Below are 12935 nucleotides of genomic sequence, written 5' to 3'. Positions count from 1 at the left end.
AGCTTGCCAAATTTACATTCCTGCTAACGGAGTTATGGAAGTGCCAAGACTGGGTATCATTGAACTTTTTTAAAAAAGCCAATCTGATGGGTTAAAAAAAACAAAAGAGGGACACAAATATCTTTAAGGATAAGGCTTTACCTTTTACATACACCAAGGTGCTTCCTCTTTAGGTAGGCTTATCAACCCCATTGCAGGGGGAGAAAAGACAGAAGTGAGATAGGGTAAAAGGTGACGAGATTCAGAACAATGGTTTGAGAGGCAGTGTAGTTTGCTAGCTAAGAACAGACTCCAACTCCCCTCACCTGGAACCTCCCTCTTTAGTTGATTCATGAAGACAATTAAGGCTGGTCACATCACCTTCTCTTTGTCCATTATAGAGAGGCCCATATCTGAAATAGGTTCAAGGCTGTCTACAGGGTTTACAAACACCAAACGGACTTAGAAATTCATTAGTTCAATCAACTGACCATATTTAGCACACCTAATGTACCAGGAAATTTCTTCTAGGTCTTACTTCCCCAAATGATAGTTAAACCCTTCATTTGGTGAGCTGTGGAAAGGCTTAACGATGCACTTCAAAGGGCATCAAAGAGGACACCCCAGCAGCCAGTCAGCATTATGGAATTTCCCCAGTTTGCTTTGTGATAGTGTGGTATAGTGGAAAGTACACAAGATGGGGAGACAGAGGACTCGGACTTTATCAGCTACTCTTGTCATATGTAGCTGAGGATTCACAGATGACCATGTCATATGTGTGACCATGTCATTCACAGATGACCAAGTCACTTTTCCGCTGTGAATCCATTTCCTGAACTGTAAAATGCAGATGATAATGTCAGCTTTGTCTATATCACAGTGTTGAGAAAATCAACGAGATGATGGAAGTGAAAGAGCTTTGGGAAGTCTACATATCCACATACAAGTATGAGAGTTATCATTTGTGTAGATGGCCCAGCTTTGGGTGGCATATTCTATTGAAAAGCAAAATATTACTTGATCCATTAATATAATGCGAAAAGTATAGTATGGCAACACCAGATGTAGTTAAGGGGATTACAAGAGTGATACAGAAGGGATGGCAAATTTCAGAATAAGCTAACTTTCTTCAGTCGGAATGACTGCCTTGAGCACTGTGCGAAGGATGATTCTGAGGGCAGATGTCCAATTCTGCAAAGAAACTATGCCGTGATTGCTTAGCAACGTCTGCCAGAGGAGTGAAATATAAGATAATCATCCTGTATTTGGCATCGCCGGTCTTGATTTCTTCACTCTTCACACCTCTGTGCACCGATTACACATTTCCCATAAACAGAATCACTAGATTGAAAATTGGCCTTATTACAAGAAAATTAGAACATGTTATGGAATAAAGAGCAATAAACTATCAGGCATCTTTTTTTGTTTTGTTTTGTTTTGTTTGTCTTTTTGAGACAGAGTCTTGCTCTGTGACCCAGGCCAGGGTGCAGTGGCATGATCTCAGCTCATGGCAACCTTCATACCACTGCCCCCACCCGCCACCACCCAGGTTAAATGAGTCTCATGCCTCAGCCTCCCAAGCAGCTGAGACTACAGGTGCATGCCACCACACCCGGCTAATTTTTCTATATTTTCTAGAGACAGCGTTTCACCATGTTGCCCAGGTTGGTCTCAAACTCCTGAGCTCAAGTGATCCACCCCCCTCAGCCTCCCAGAGTACTAGGATTACAGGCGTGAGCCACTGCGCCCAGCCTATCAGTCATCTTTTTACATTGGCATAGTATGGAGTATCTACTTAAACTAGATTTTAAGTATAATCTAATTTAAGCCCTTCATTTGACACATATAAAGTCAGAGATCCAGAGAGCAGAAGGGATGCCATTTTCACCTTGTGGTATTAAATGAGATAACGAATGTGAAAGTGCTTTGAAAACTACAAAGTTATACATAAATGTAAAGAAGTTTGATATTCTTATTTTGTTTATTATGTTTTTTGTTTATGCACAATTATTAATTCTTGCTCAAAAGAGACTCCCGATCCCCAAATCTAGCCTGGCTTTATCCTTTTTTCTTGTGTTTATACCATTCATATCTGAAGAAGCTCAATTAGGGAGGCCTTAAATTAAAAAGCTTACAATGCCAACTGGTAGTGTCTTTTAGAATCTGTGGTTGGAAAGTCATCTTTTATATTTTAATTATTTTGGCTTCCTGACTATAAAATGATAGTACTAAGGTGGAAAAAAATGTTGATTATCACACAAAAATGTTTCCTTATAGAAAATAGAGAATGAATATTAATCTTTTTTTCCAGTAGAGGAAATTTCACAATGAGGAGAGCAGCAAACAGAACTTTTTAAGTAAAATCGCCACTTCTTTTCTATTATGTTTTATATTTTAGTAGTGAAATCAACCTGCCTTTAACAGACAGCAAGTTGCTGTTAGTTTTACCAGTTCCTTTTTTTTTTTTTGAGATAGAGTCTTGCTCTGTTGCCCAGGCTGGAGTGCAGTGGCATGATCTCAGCTTACTGCAACCTCCGCCTCCTGGGTTCAAGCTATTCTTCTGCCTCAGCCTCCCGAATAGCTGTGGCTACAGGCATGCACCACCATGCCCGGCTAATTTTTTTTTTTTTTTTTTTTTTGTAGTTTTAGTAGAGACAGGGTTTCACCATATTGGCCAGACTGGTCTCGAACTCCTGACCCTGTGATCCACTTGCCTCAGCCTCCAGAAGTGCTGGGATTACAGGCGTGAGCCACCGCCTCTGGCCTACCAATTCTTTTATTCTAAATTTTAAAATGTCTTATCGCAAATGCCAAATAATATGATATTTCCCAATCTTTAAGTGACTTTTAATGGATTAAACCTATAAAACGATGTAAAACTTAGTTCTATGTAGGTCTAAACACTAATTTTCCTTTTAACAGGCATGAAGGATATGTACCAAGCAGTTATCTGGTGGAAAAATCTCCAAATAATCTGGAAACCTATGAGTAAGATATTTTATTTGTTTTTGGAAAATACAGTCCTAAGGAATCCTCCCTAGGTTAGGAATAAATTATTGGTTGACTGTAAAAATACCAGATGATCTCTATTGCAATAGTAATGTTCACACATACCACCCAGCTCTTAATTCTGAAATAACACTTTCCACTAAAAAGAACCAGGACTTTCTGAAGAAAAGTCTTGGGGTAGGGATAGAACAAAAAAGAACTTAGAACATCTTTTTGTGCCAGAAAGTAAAGAAGTACTTAAAAATAAGTTTTTAATTGTTATTTTTACTTTTTGAGACAGGGTCTTGCTGTCGCCCAGGCTGGAGTGCAGTAGTGTGATCTCGGCCCATTGCAACCTCAACCTACCGGGCTCAAGCACTCCTCAGCCTCCCGAGTAGCTGGGACTATAGGCACATGCCACCTTGTCCAGCTAATCTGTAAATTTTTTGTAGAGACAGAATCTCGCTAGGTTGTCCAGGCTGGTCCTGAACTTTTGGGCTCTAGTGATGCTCCCGCCCTGGCCTCCCAAACTACTGGGATCACAGGTGTGAACTGCTGTGCCCAGCCAAAAAGATGTGGGCATGTCAAATGAGCACAGAAGTTGGCTTTAACGGGCTGCATTTGATGAAATCTGGGACAATTTGAGTATCAAAATAAATAATGAGTATTAAAATAAGTAATAGACTAGAAACCATTGAATAATATAAGAATCTGTAATAAATAGGCTGATAGATAAATAAAGAAGTAAATAAATAAAAAGGAAAGGGTTTTTTCTTATAGCAGAATGCCAACTAATGAATGATAAAGTTTAAAAATCATCATTTTGTAACCCAGAGTATCAACTGATTCAGGCAAGAATCCTCGATGAAGGTCACCACTAGCAGATTAAAGTTTGATGAGCTATGGGATATTTACATAGTCTCAAAGTATTTCCTCACAAATCACTTGTAATTACAAAGTGGAGGTAACTAGTAGGCCCATCTTAAACAATCAATCCAAATGCACATAAATAATGGAGCAAAAAGCTATCTTGTGTCTTCTTATGTGATGCACTGAGAAGGGCACACATCACTTCTGTGATATTCCTGCTCAAAGAATGCACAACATGAATTTACTTATGAGGATATATTCATAAGGATATATTAGACAAATCCAAATTAGGGAATGTTCTCTAAAATTAATGTCTTGTGCTCTTCAAAAAAAAAAAAAATCATTAATATCATGAAAGACACAACAGGCTGAGAAACTGGTCCACATTAAAAAAGACAAAAGAGGCCAGGCGCAGTGGCCCACGCCTGTAATCCCAACACTTTGGGAGGCCGAGACAAGTGGATCACCTGAGGTCAGGAATGAGACCAGCCTGATCAACATGGTGAAACTAAAAATATTCTACTAAATGTAATACCAGTTTGAAAGTTTAGCAAATATCTCTACTAAAAATACAAAATTAGCCAGGCATGGTGGCGCATGCCTGTAATCCCATATACTCGGGAGGCTGAGGCAGGAGAATCGCTTGAACCCAGGAGGCGGAGGTTTCTGTGAGTCAAGATTGCGCCATTGCACTCCAGCCTGGGCAACAAGAGCAAAACTCCATCTAAAAAAAGAGAGAGAGAGAGAAAAAAAAAGACTAAAGAGACATGGTAACTAAATACAGTGGTGATCCTGGGCTGGATCTTGAACCATACAAAAAATATTTTTTGTTATAATATACGTTATTGGGACAACCCATAAGATTTGAATAAGATCTGCAGTTAAGTACTAGTATTATGTAGATCTTAAATCTCATGATTTTGGTAATTGTACTATGGTTAGATAAGGGTATACTCTGTGTCTTAGGAAATAGACACGGAAGTACTTAGGAGTAAAAGTCAATTCTCAAATAGTTCAGAAGAAAAGTCAATCTATGTCTAAAGGGAATAGTAAAGCAAATGTATAAAATATCAACAATTGGCTCACCTGGGTGATGTGTAGATGAGGGTTCTTTTACACTATTTTACAGCTTTTCCGTAAGTTTGAAATTATTTTAAAATTTTAAAAAATTAATTACTCACTAAATATAAGATACCAGGCCTAAAGAATAATGCTAATGAGGACACCTATTAACACAATAGGGTTCTTAATTCAAATGTGGTCGAGTTATTTGTTGCTGAAATTCTAGCAGATTCTTTAGTGAAGAACCATCATTTTCTGTAGTCTCTCAACCTGGTTTGTTTTGGTCAAGTATGTGTGAGTAGCCCTTCCCTCAGTGAACAGAAGAGTCGTCAGTTCTAAGAATTTTTGAGCTGACATAAAACATATAGGATATATGCTTAAATAAAATAACAAAATTATAGGCAATACCTTTGAAGAAAAAACAATAAGCATTATTTCAAATGACCACTAAACTGTGTAGTTTTGTTTGTTCATCTTTGCTTTTAATCAGAATCTCTTTGCTTATGATCAAAGGAGCAAACTCAAAATTCCAACAGGATAAGCAATAGGAAATGGTGATGCCTGGAGCAAATAAAAAAAGTCTATTCACCCACCTAAAAGTATTTTAAGCCATTTCAAAAATAAAACACTATACCATGCAAACAAAACAATCTAGTTATACTGTGCACTTTCAGTTTGCATTCTCCAGATTATGAATCTCAGCTGGAAAATAACATGACTTACAAGCAAACATGCAGATATTTAGTATATAATTGGATATATGAAAGATTCCAGTATGATAACTTTTTATTCGTGAACTTAGCGTTGTCTAGTTTCAGGTGAGATCTGCTTAAGTACTTAAATATGTACCACCTGATTACATAGTCATGGGTTGGTAAATTTAATGGATTCAGGTCTCCTGCCTTGGTTTGCAGTCATGACCTTGGGCAAGTTACCTCATCCTATTTGAGTTCTGATCCCTTCTCCATAAAACGAAGGCTCAGACAAGATGAAGGAAAGCAAATCATGACTCTCTTGCTGGCATTCCCTTCCCGTGCACTGAGGTCAGGTAGATACCACCCTTTGATAGTGAAACTATTTACCCACCATGCTGGTGACAACCTTTTCAATGCACAGCTCTAGGCAGCCACTACTATTGCTGGGAGCTTGTGTATGAGACGAAGCCTATATTTTCCCAATCCTCAATTAGATAATCTCTAAGAGCCCATGTTCGTGTAATGTATGTACTATTCTGTCTTATAATGTTCAAAAACCTCTAATGAATCCATGAATTCCTTTAATCATGGCTACTCTCAAATAGCCAAACAAGTTTGTTAAGTGGTATTTCTTCCCTACCCAGACCTTCTTTCCTCCTGGATTTATTAATTTTCAAAACTGATTATTAACCGAGGATCAGTCTGCCTCCTTTTACCTAAAAAGCAGCCAGAGAGGTTAGGATGTTGGCTCAAATATTGTTAACAACATAAAAAAAAAAAAAACCTTCATCCCTAAAAATCATTTATATTCTTCTTTACCATTTTATAGTTGTTTTTCACCAGACAACAAAATTATAAAAAGAATGCAATTACTTGGCAGAATGTCTGGAAGACCAGTCTTAAAGAGGAAAATACTACAGTTGTTTTAAAAGGATATTTGCTAAACTTTCAAACTGGTATTACATTTTTATAGCTGCACTAGCACCCTCCTCCTTACAACCAACTGCCTACTGACTTATGAAATGAAGAGGAAAATTAATGTTTTCTACAACTTTATTTTAGAAAATTTCCAACATATGCAAAAGTAGAGAGAATAATATAATGAATATCCATGTTCCCCAAACCCAGCATCAACAGTGATCGATATTTTGCCAATTCTGTTTCATGTGTTTCTTTCCAATTGAACATTTTAATACCTGGAAATGAATCACGCATTTGCTTTTGAGTTTAAAGGCACTGGTAGAAACATATGTGTGCAGGCTTGTTAAATAAGTTAAATAAGTAAAATATACTTAAAATTTTGTTTAAAAATTTGTTTAAAGCACTGTCAGAAATAGAAAATGACCATATAATTTTCTAGCATTGTCTTTTATAACTAATGACACTTTAAAATATGTCATTGACATGACTTTTACTTGCTTTCAGGTGGTACAATAAGAGTATCAGCCGAGACAAAGCTGAAAAACTTCTTTGGGACACAGTAAGTCTCCTTAACCTGTCTTTTGACATAAAACAAAATGAATTAAGCGCAGTGTCTCATGCCTGGAATCCCAGCAATTTGTCAGGTCAAGGTGGGAGGATCACTTGAGCCCAGGAATTCAAGGTTACAGTGAGCTGTGATTGTACCACTGTACTTCAGCCTGGGCAAGATCAAGAACCTGTCAAAAGAAGGGAGGAAGGGAGGAAGGAAGGAAGGGAGGGAGAGAGGGAAGGAGGGAGGGAGGGAGGGAGGGGAAGAAAGGGAAAAAGGAAAGAAAGAATTGTATTGTTTTTTTCAGCCTTGCTGTGTTTTATGCCCATGCAGTGGATTGATAGGTTGGATTAACAATAGTTTTCGTGTCTGGTGAAAATATTCTGGGAATTTACAGGACTAGCAAACCACAGGATGAGAAACCTGGGCTTGGCATTGGCATGCAGACATCACCACAGCTGCAGCAGTCTTTATGAGTGGTGATGGCTGGCCATGGAGTGCCATCAGGGCTGGTCTGCCATGCCTTCTTCTCGGTGTAGGTCAGAGGTGCTTGTGACTCTGATTCAGCCTGGCTGGGCTGTGAGTCCAGATGGAACACAGCACTTGTTTTAATAGTTATTCTTTAAAGCCATGCATTAGCAGGACTGATTTTACTCAGAGATGTCAAGATTAAGGGAGAAAGGGAAGAGAAAAGTAGAAAACACAGTATGGTGGGGGCAGGTACTGGGCTCTAGTTCCTTAAGTCATCAACTCAGTGTGTGACTTTGGGGACCTCTCTTCTTCCTTCTGGGCCTCAGTTTATCAATGAGTAGAAGGGGAGCATTGGATTGAATTACCATCCCTGATTTAATCAAAAATACAGAATTGTTTTTTTGAATTTTTTAGAATTGCTGGGAAATGTTCAAAAGTACAGATTCCCAGGTCCCACTCCAGATCCACAGAATCAGAGTCTCCAGCATGAGTTCCTGGGAATCTGTACTTTCTGAAGTTAAATTTACAATGCAAATGTGGCCAGCTCAAACCTGGCACCGCCAGTCTATGTTAATGGATAACAAAGTAGAACTTGATTAATATGAGCTAATTGAGTGGAGTGCAAAATTAATTAAAACTCTGAATTACACTGTGTTTAAACAAGTGTAGTTTTGTTATATTAAATCACACATCAGTTAATGTTGTCTGAGGAGCACTTCAAACAGCCCACATTAATAATTTCCTAGAGATGATTCCTGTATTACAGCAGTTCTTGTGAGGTGCTAAGTCCATTTTGCTTGCTCTGGCAGTTGAAACATTCCTCCTTATTGATATATATGAATGTGGAGGGGAGTTGTTTGTTTTGTTTGTTTGCTTGTTTATTTATTTATTTTGAGACAGAGTCTTGCTCTGTCACTCAGGCTGGAGTGTAGTGGCCTGATCTTGGCTCACCGCAACCTCCGCTGCCTGGGTTCAAGTGATTCTCCTGCCTCAACCTCCTAAGTAGTTGGGATTACAGGCACATGCCACCACACCCAACTCGTTGTTGTATTTTTGCTACAGACGGGGTGTCGTCCTGTTGGCCAGACTGGTCTTGAACTCCTGACCTCAGGTGATCCACCCGCCTTGGCCTCCCAAAGTGCTGGTATTACAGGCATGAGCCACCATGCCCAGACTCCTTACTAATATTTTGAGCTACTTTACCAAATTCTTTTCTCCTCCTTAGGTAAATATGAGGGCAAACTTCAAACTTAGCCGAGATTCTGGATAGAATTGAATGGCATTTTCTTGCTATTTTTCACTGTTTTTGTATGCTGTTTTTGAAACAATAGCTGTATTATTTCTAGGTGTATTTAGAGTCTTTTTATCTAATAAGTATAGGACCTTTAAGAGAGGAATTGCTGCATAGTATTCCATGGTGCATATGTGCCACGTTTTCTTTGTCCAGTCTATCACTGATGGGCATTTGGGTTGGTAAAAAGATGGGTTCATGTCCTTTGCAGGGACATGAATGAAGCTGGAAACCATCATTCTCAGCAAACTAACTCAGGAACTGAAAACCAAACACCGCATGTTCTCACTCATAAGTGAGAGTTGACAATGAGAACACATGGACACAGGGAAGGGAACATTACACACCGGAGTCTGTCAGTGGGTGGGGGGGCTTGGGGAGAGATAGCATTAGGAGAAATACCTAATGTAGATGACGGGTTGATGGGTGCAGCAAACCGCCATGGCACATTATATCTATGTAACAAACCTGCACGTTCTACACATGTACCCCAGAACTTAAAGTATAATAATAATAAAAGAGATGAATTGATTCATTACACCTTTTTATGAACTAAAACTCCTGGTATACTGCCTCATACATATTTTGCCACTACGCTATAAACGCTTTATCTTGTTCCTGCTGTACCTAGGCACCCAAAAGTGTATCTAGCCCCTTGTAGTTGTTCAATAAATATTTGTTGAATGAATGAACGAATACATTGAATGCTTAATAAATGTTTTTAAACTAACAACTCCGCTTAAGGGGGACCTGGGTGATCATAAGCATCACTGCAGGAGCTTTTCAAAAATACAAATTGCTGGACTCCAGGTCTATCCAATCAAAACCTCTAGAGGTGGCACCCAAGTTATTCTGGAACTTATCCATGTTTGGGAGCCACTAAAAAGCATCTCCTAATGTGCTGTATCCGTTCTTCCAATGTTGCCTCCTCCAAGAAGTCTCTCCTGCCTTCCCTCGCCCTAGCTATGGAAAATGGTTTTTCTTGCCTTTGAACCCTTATAGGTCAAATGTTATTATTAGTATTATTACTTCTCCAGTGGCTCTGTTCTCACTCTGCCTCCAATCTCAGCAGTTTCTCTTCTGTCTTTACCCATCTAGGTAGATGGTGAATTCCTTGGAAGTGGGTACTCTGTAATTCATTGAGAACACCTTACAACATCTCACACATGGGGTGACCTGAAGTTCAGACATTATAAACTATCATTGAAGACTCAATGTTGACTTAATAATTGGTTTGTTTCCAGAGAAGAAAAGCACCACTTCCAGAATGAAAGATGGCAGTACATCAGAGACACTGTTAAAATATAACGCAGCGTAACGAGACTATGAATTATCAGTTAATCTTTTCACAATAACTTAACCTGTGTGTTGAGATTATCTTCTGAAAGGTCACTTTCAAATTATAAGAACAGAAAGCAAGAAAAATACTCCTAACATATCCAACATGTCTCAGATGGAGACTGACAATGGAATAATTACTTCCAATAAGTAGCATACCATAGCATGTGATAATAATGGCCAATAATAACCCTAATAGTCCTTGTCCTGGTATTGTACTCCAGGAGCAATTCTAGGCCCATTACCTTAATTCTCCCAACAACCTTCCAACGGTCATTTTACAGATGAGGAAACTGAAGCTTATACAGTTACTCATCTTTAAAAGTTCCTTTTAAGGCCAGGCGCAGTGGCTCACACCTATAATCCCAGCACTTTGGGAGGCCGAGGCAGGTAGATCACCGGAGGTCAGGAGTTCAAGACCAGCCTGGCCAACATAGTGAAACCTCATCTCTACTAAAAATACAAAAAATTAACCAGGCATGGTGGCAGGCACCTGTAGTCTCAGCTACTTGGGAGGTTGAGGCAAAACAATCGCTTGAACCCAGGAAGTGGAGGTTGCGGTGAGCTGAGATTGCGCAACTGCACTCCAGCCTGGGCGACGGAATGAGACTCCATCTCAAAAAAAAAAAAAAAAAAAAAAAAAAATTCGTTTTAAACCCAGAGATTCTAGAATTCAAACAATTAGCATGGGCTACTGTGTGTGTGCACAGGTGTGCACGCATAAGCAAACCATCCTTGTAGTTGTGGGATACAGGGATTTGTGTTGTTGTAGGTTCTATATACTTTGTTCCTTATGCTCCAAGTGTATGCCATCTGCACAAAGATCTTGTCTAACTCTGACCTTTACTTGGGGCCCTCACTATGTCTAAGTTAAGTGAATCATAATATTAGGCTTAATAAATGTTACCAGCGCAAATTTACAGCGGAGTAGGAACAGAGTGTTAGATACGAAGGACTTAAAATAGATTTCTTATTTTTAATTTCCACCAAGAATGAATACAATGGTATGTCCATTTATTAGTGCTTATTTCATCAGTGCTGGCAAAATTGTCAGGGTGGTGAAAGTTACATTCTCAGGGCACTCCCTTCTTCCCACCTCTCTCATGAAACCAGGAGCTTAATGTTTTTTCCTTCTGCCCTGCAGCAAATTCTCACTCTGGAAAGGGCCTAAGGAATATATTATCATTAAGAGAATCCTTATGCACTGTTGGTAGGAATGTTCATTAGTTCAGCCCCTGTGGAAAGCAGTTTGGTGATTTCTCAAAGAACTAAAAATAAAATTACTAGTCAACCCAGCAATCCTATTGCTGGGTATATACCCAACGGAGAATACATTATTCTACCTAAAAGACACCTGCACTCTTCATAACAGCAAAGACATGGAATCAACCTAGGTGCCTATCAACAGTGGATTGGATAAAGAAAATTTGGCACATGTACACCATGGGGTACTATGTAGCCCTAAAAAAGAACAAAATTGTGCATTTTGCAGCAACACAGATGCACCTGGAGGAATTATCCTAGGTGAATTAACACAGAAACGGAAAGCCAAATACCACATGTTCTCACTTATAAGTGAGAGCTAAACAGACATCAAGATAGGAATAATAGACAGTGGGGACTCCAAAAGTGGGAAGGAAGAGAGAGTGACAAGGACTGAAAAACTACCTATTGGGTACTATGTTCGCTATCTAGCAAATGGGTTCAATAGAAGCCCAAATCTCAGCAACACGAAATAATTCCATGTAACAAACCTGCACACATACCCCCTGAATCTAAAAAAAATTTAAAAGTTTTATATTCCCATTAAGACACTGATGAAGTTTTCAGGACAGTTTTGTGACTTTGTAGGGGAATGGAGAAGCAGCTTCTAACTTTCTTTGAAAGGAGGCATCTGGAGTAGTAGACCAAGCCTGGGCTTTGCTTGCATGCCAGAGTTCAAATCCCAATTCTGTCACTTTCTAGTTGTGGGTGGCGGGAATGCCACTTAAGCTCTCTGGCACTCAGTGTCGTTGGCAGTTAAGGATACAAATATCCAGACGGCAATATTGTGGTAAGAGTTGGAAAATATCTGTAAAGGGTCTGATCCATGCGGAGCTCTAAAAGGGCAGAGCTTATGTCTGTCTGTCTCCATTCATGGTTCATGTCAGCATGAGAACAGTCTGGGATCCACGTCGGAGACCAAGGAATATCTACTGAAGGACAGGAGTCAATGAAACGGTAGCCATTCTTACTGAAATCTGCTCTATGCCAAGTGGGTCTACAGTATTTCCTCCTTCTCTGGGCAAGAAAAGGGAGCTGGAGGAATAAGCCTGGCTTCCTGAGATCACTAACCTTCCATTCTTTCTAACCATACCAGGGCAAAGAAGGAGCCTTCATGGTAAGAGATTCCAGAACTCCGGGAACATACACCGTGTCTGTTTTCACCAAAGCTGTTGTAAGGTATGGAGCTAACTCTGCTCAGCAAAGTGGAGAGAAACGCTTCTGAAGTGTGTGAGCATTGGGGTACAGATGACAAAGGCAGACAGTGCAAGAGGTAGAGGCTCACTAGAAATGGTCTGTTTTCCCTCTTCACTCTGAGAAAACCAAGGCCATGGAGATCAAGGATAGAACTTAAGAGACTTAGAAAGTGACAGAGCTGGGGGTGGATGCCAGGTCCTCTTTCAATTAGCATCTCCGATTTTAGAGTTCTAAAGACATAAAATACTTGGCACTGTATTGGATGAGTATATAATGTAATACATAGAATAACAGAAGAGATATTTCTATC

The 12935-nt window shown here is 39.4% G+C and overlaps 1 protein-coding gene across 1 annotated transcript in view; it reads left to right on the top strand.

The window, feature by feature from the left end:
* Positions 1-12935, top strand: part of ITK (IL2-inducible T-cell kinase) — a 73963-nt gene that overhangs the window by 44411 nt on the left and 16617 nt on the right. Inside the window, exons 7-9 of the mRNA XM_011966711.1 lie at positions 2902-2967; positions 7020-7074; positions 12525-12607. Coding sequence (XP_011822101.1) covers positions 2902-2967; positions 7020-7074; positions 12525-12607 — 204 coding nt within the window. The remainder of the gene's footprint in view (positions 1-2901; positions 2968-7019; positions 7075-12524; positions 12608-12935) is intronic.

Source organism: Mandrillus leucophaeus, unplaced genomic scaffold (genome assembly GCF_000951045.1).
Source record: "Mandrillus leucophaeus isolate KB7577 unplaced genomic scaffold, Mleu.le_1.0 Scaffold77, whole genome shotgun sequence".
In the NCBI taxonomy this organism is placed as follows: Eukaryota; Metazoa; Chordata; class Mammalia; order Primates; family Cercopithecidae; genus Mandrillus; species Mandrillus leucophaeus.
Note: the sequence above shows the minus strand (reverse complement) of the source record. Positions and strands in the feature narration are given on the sequence as shown.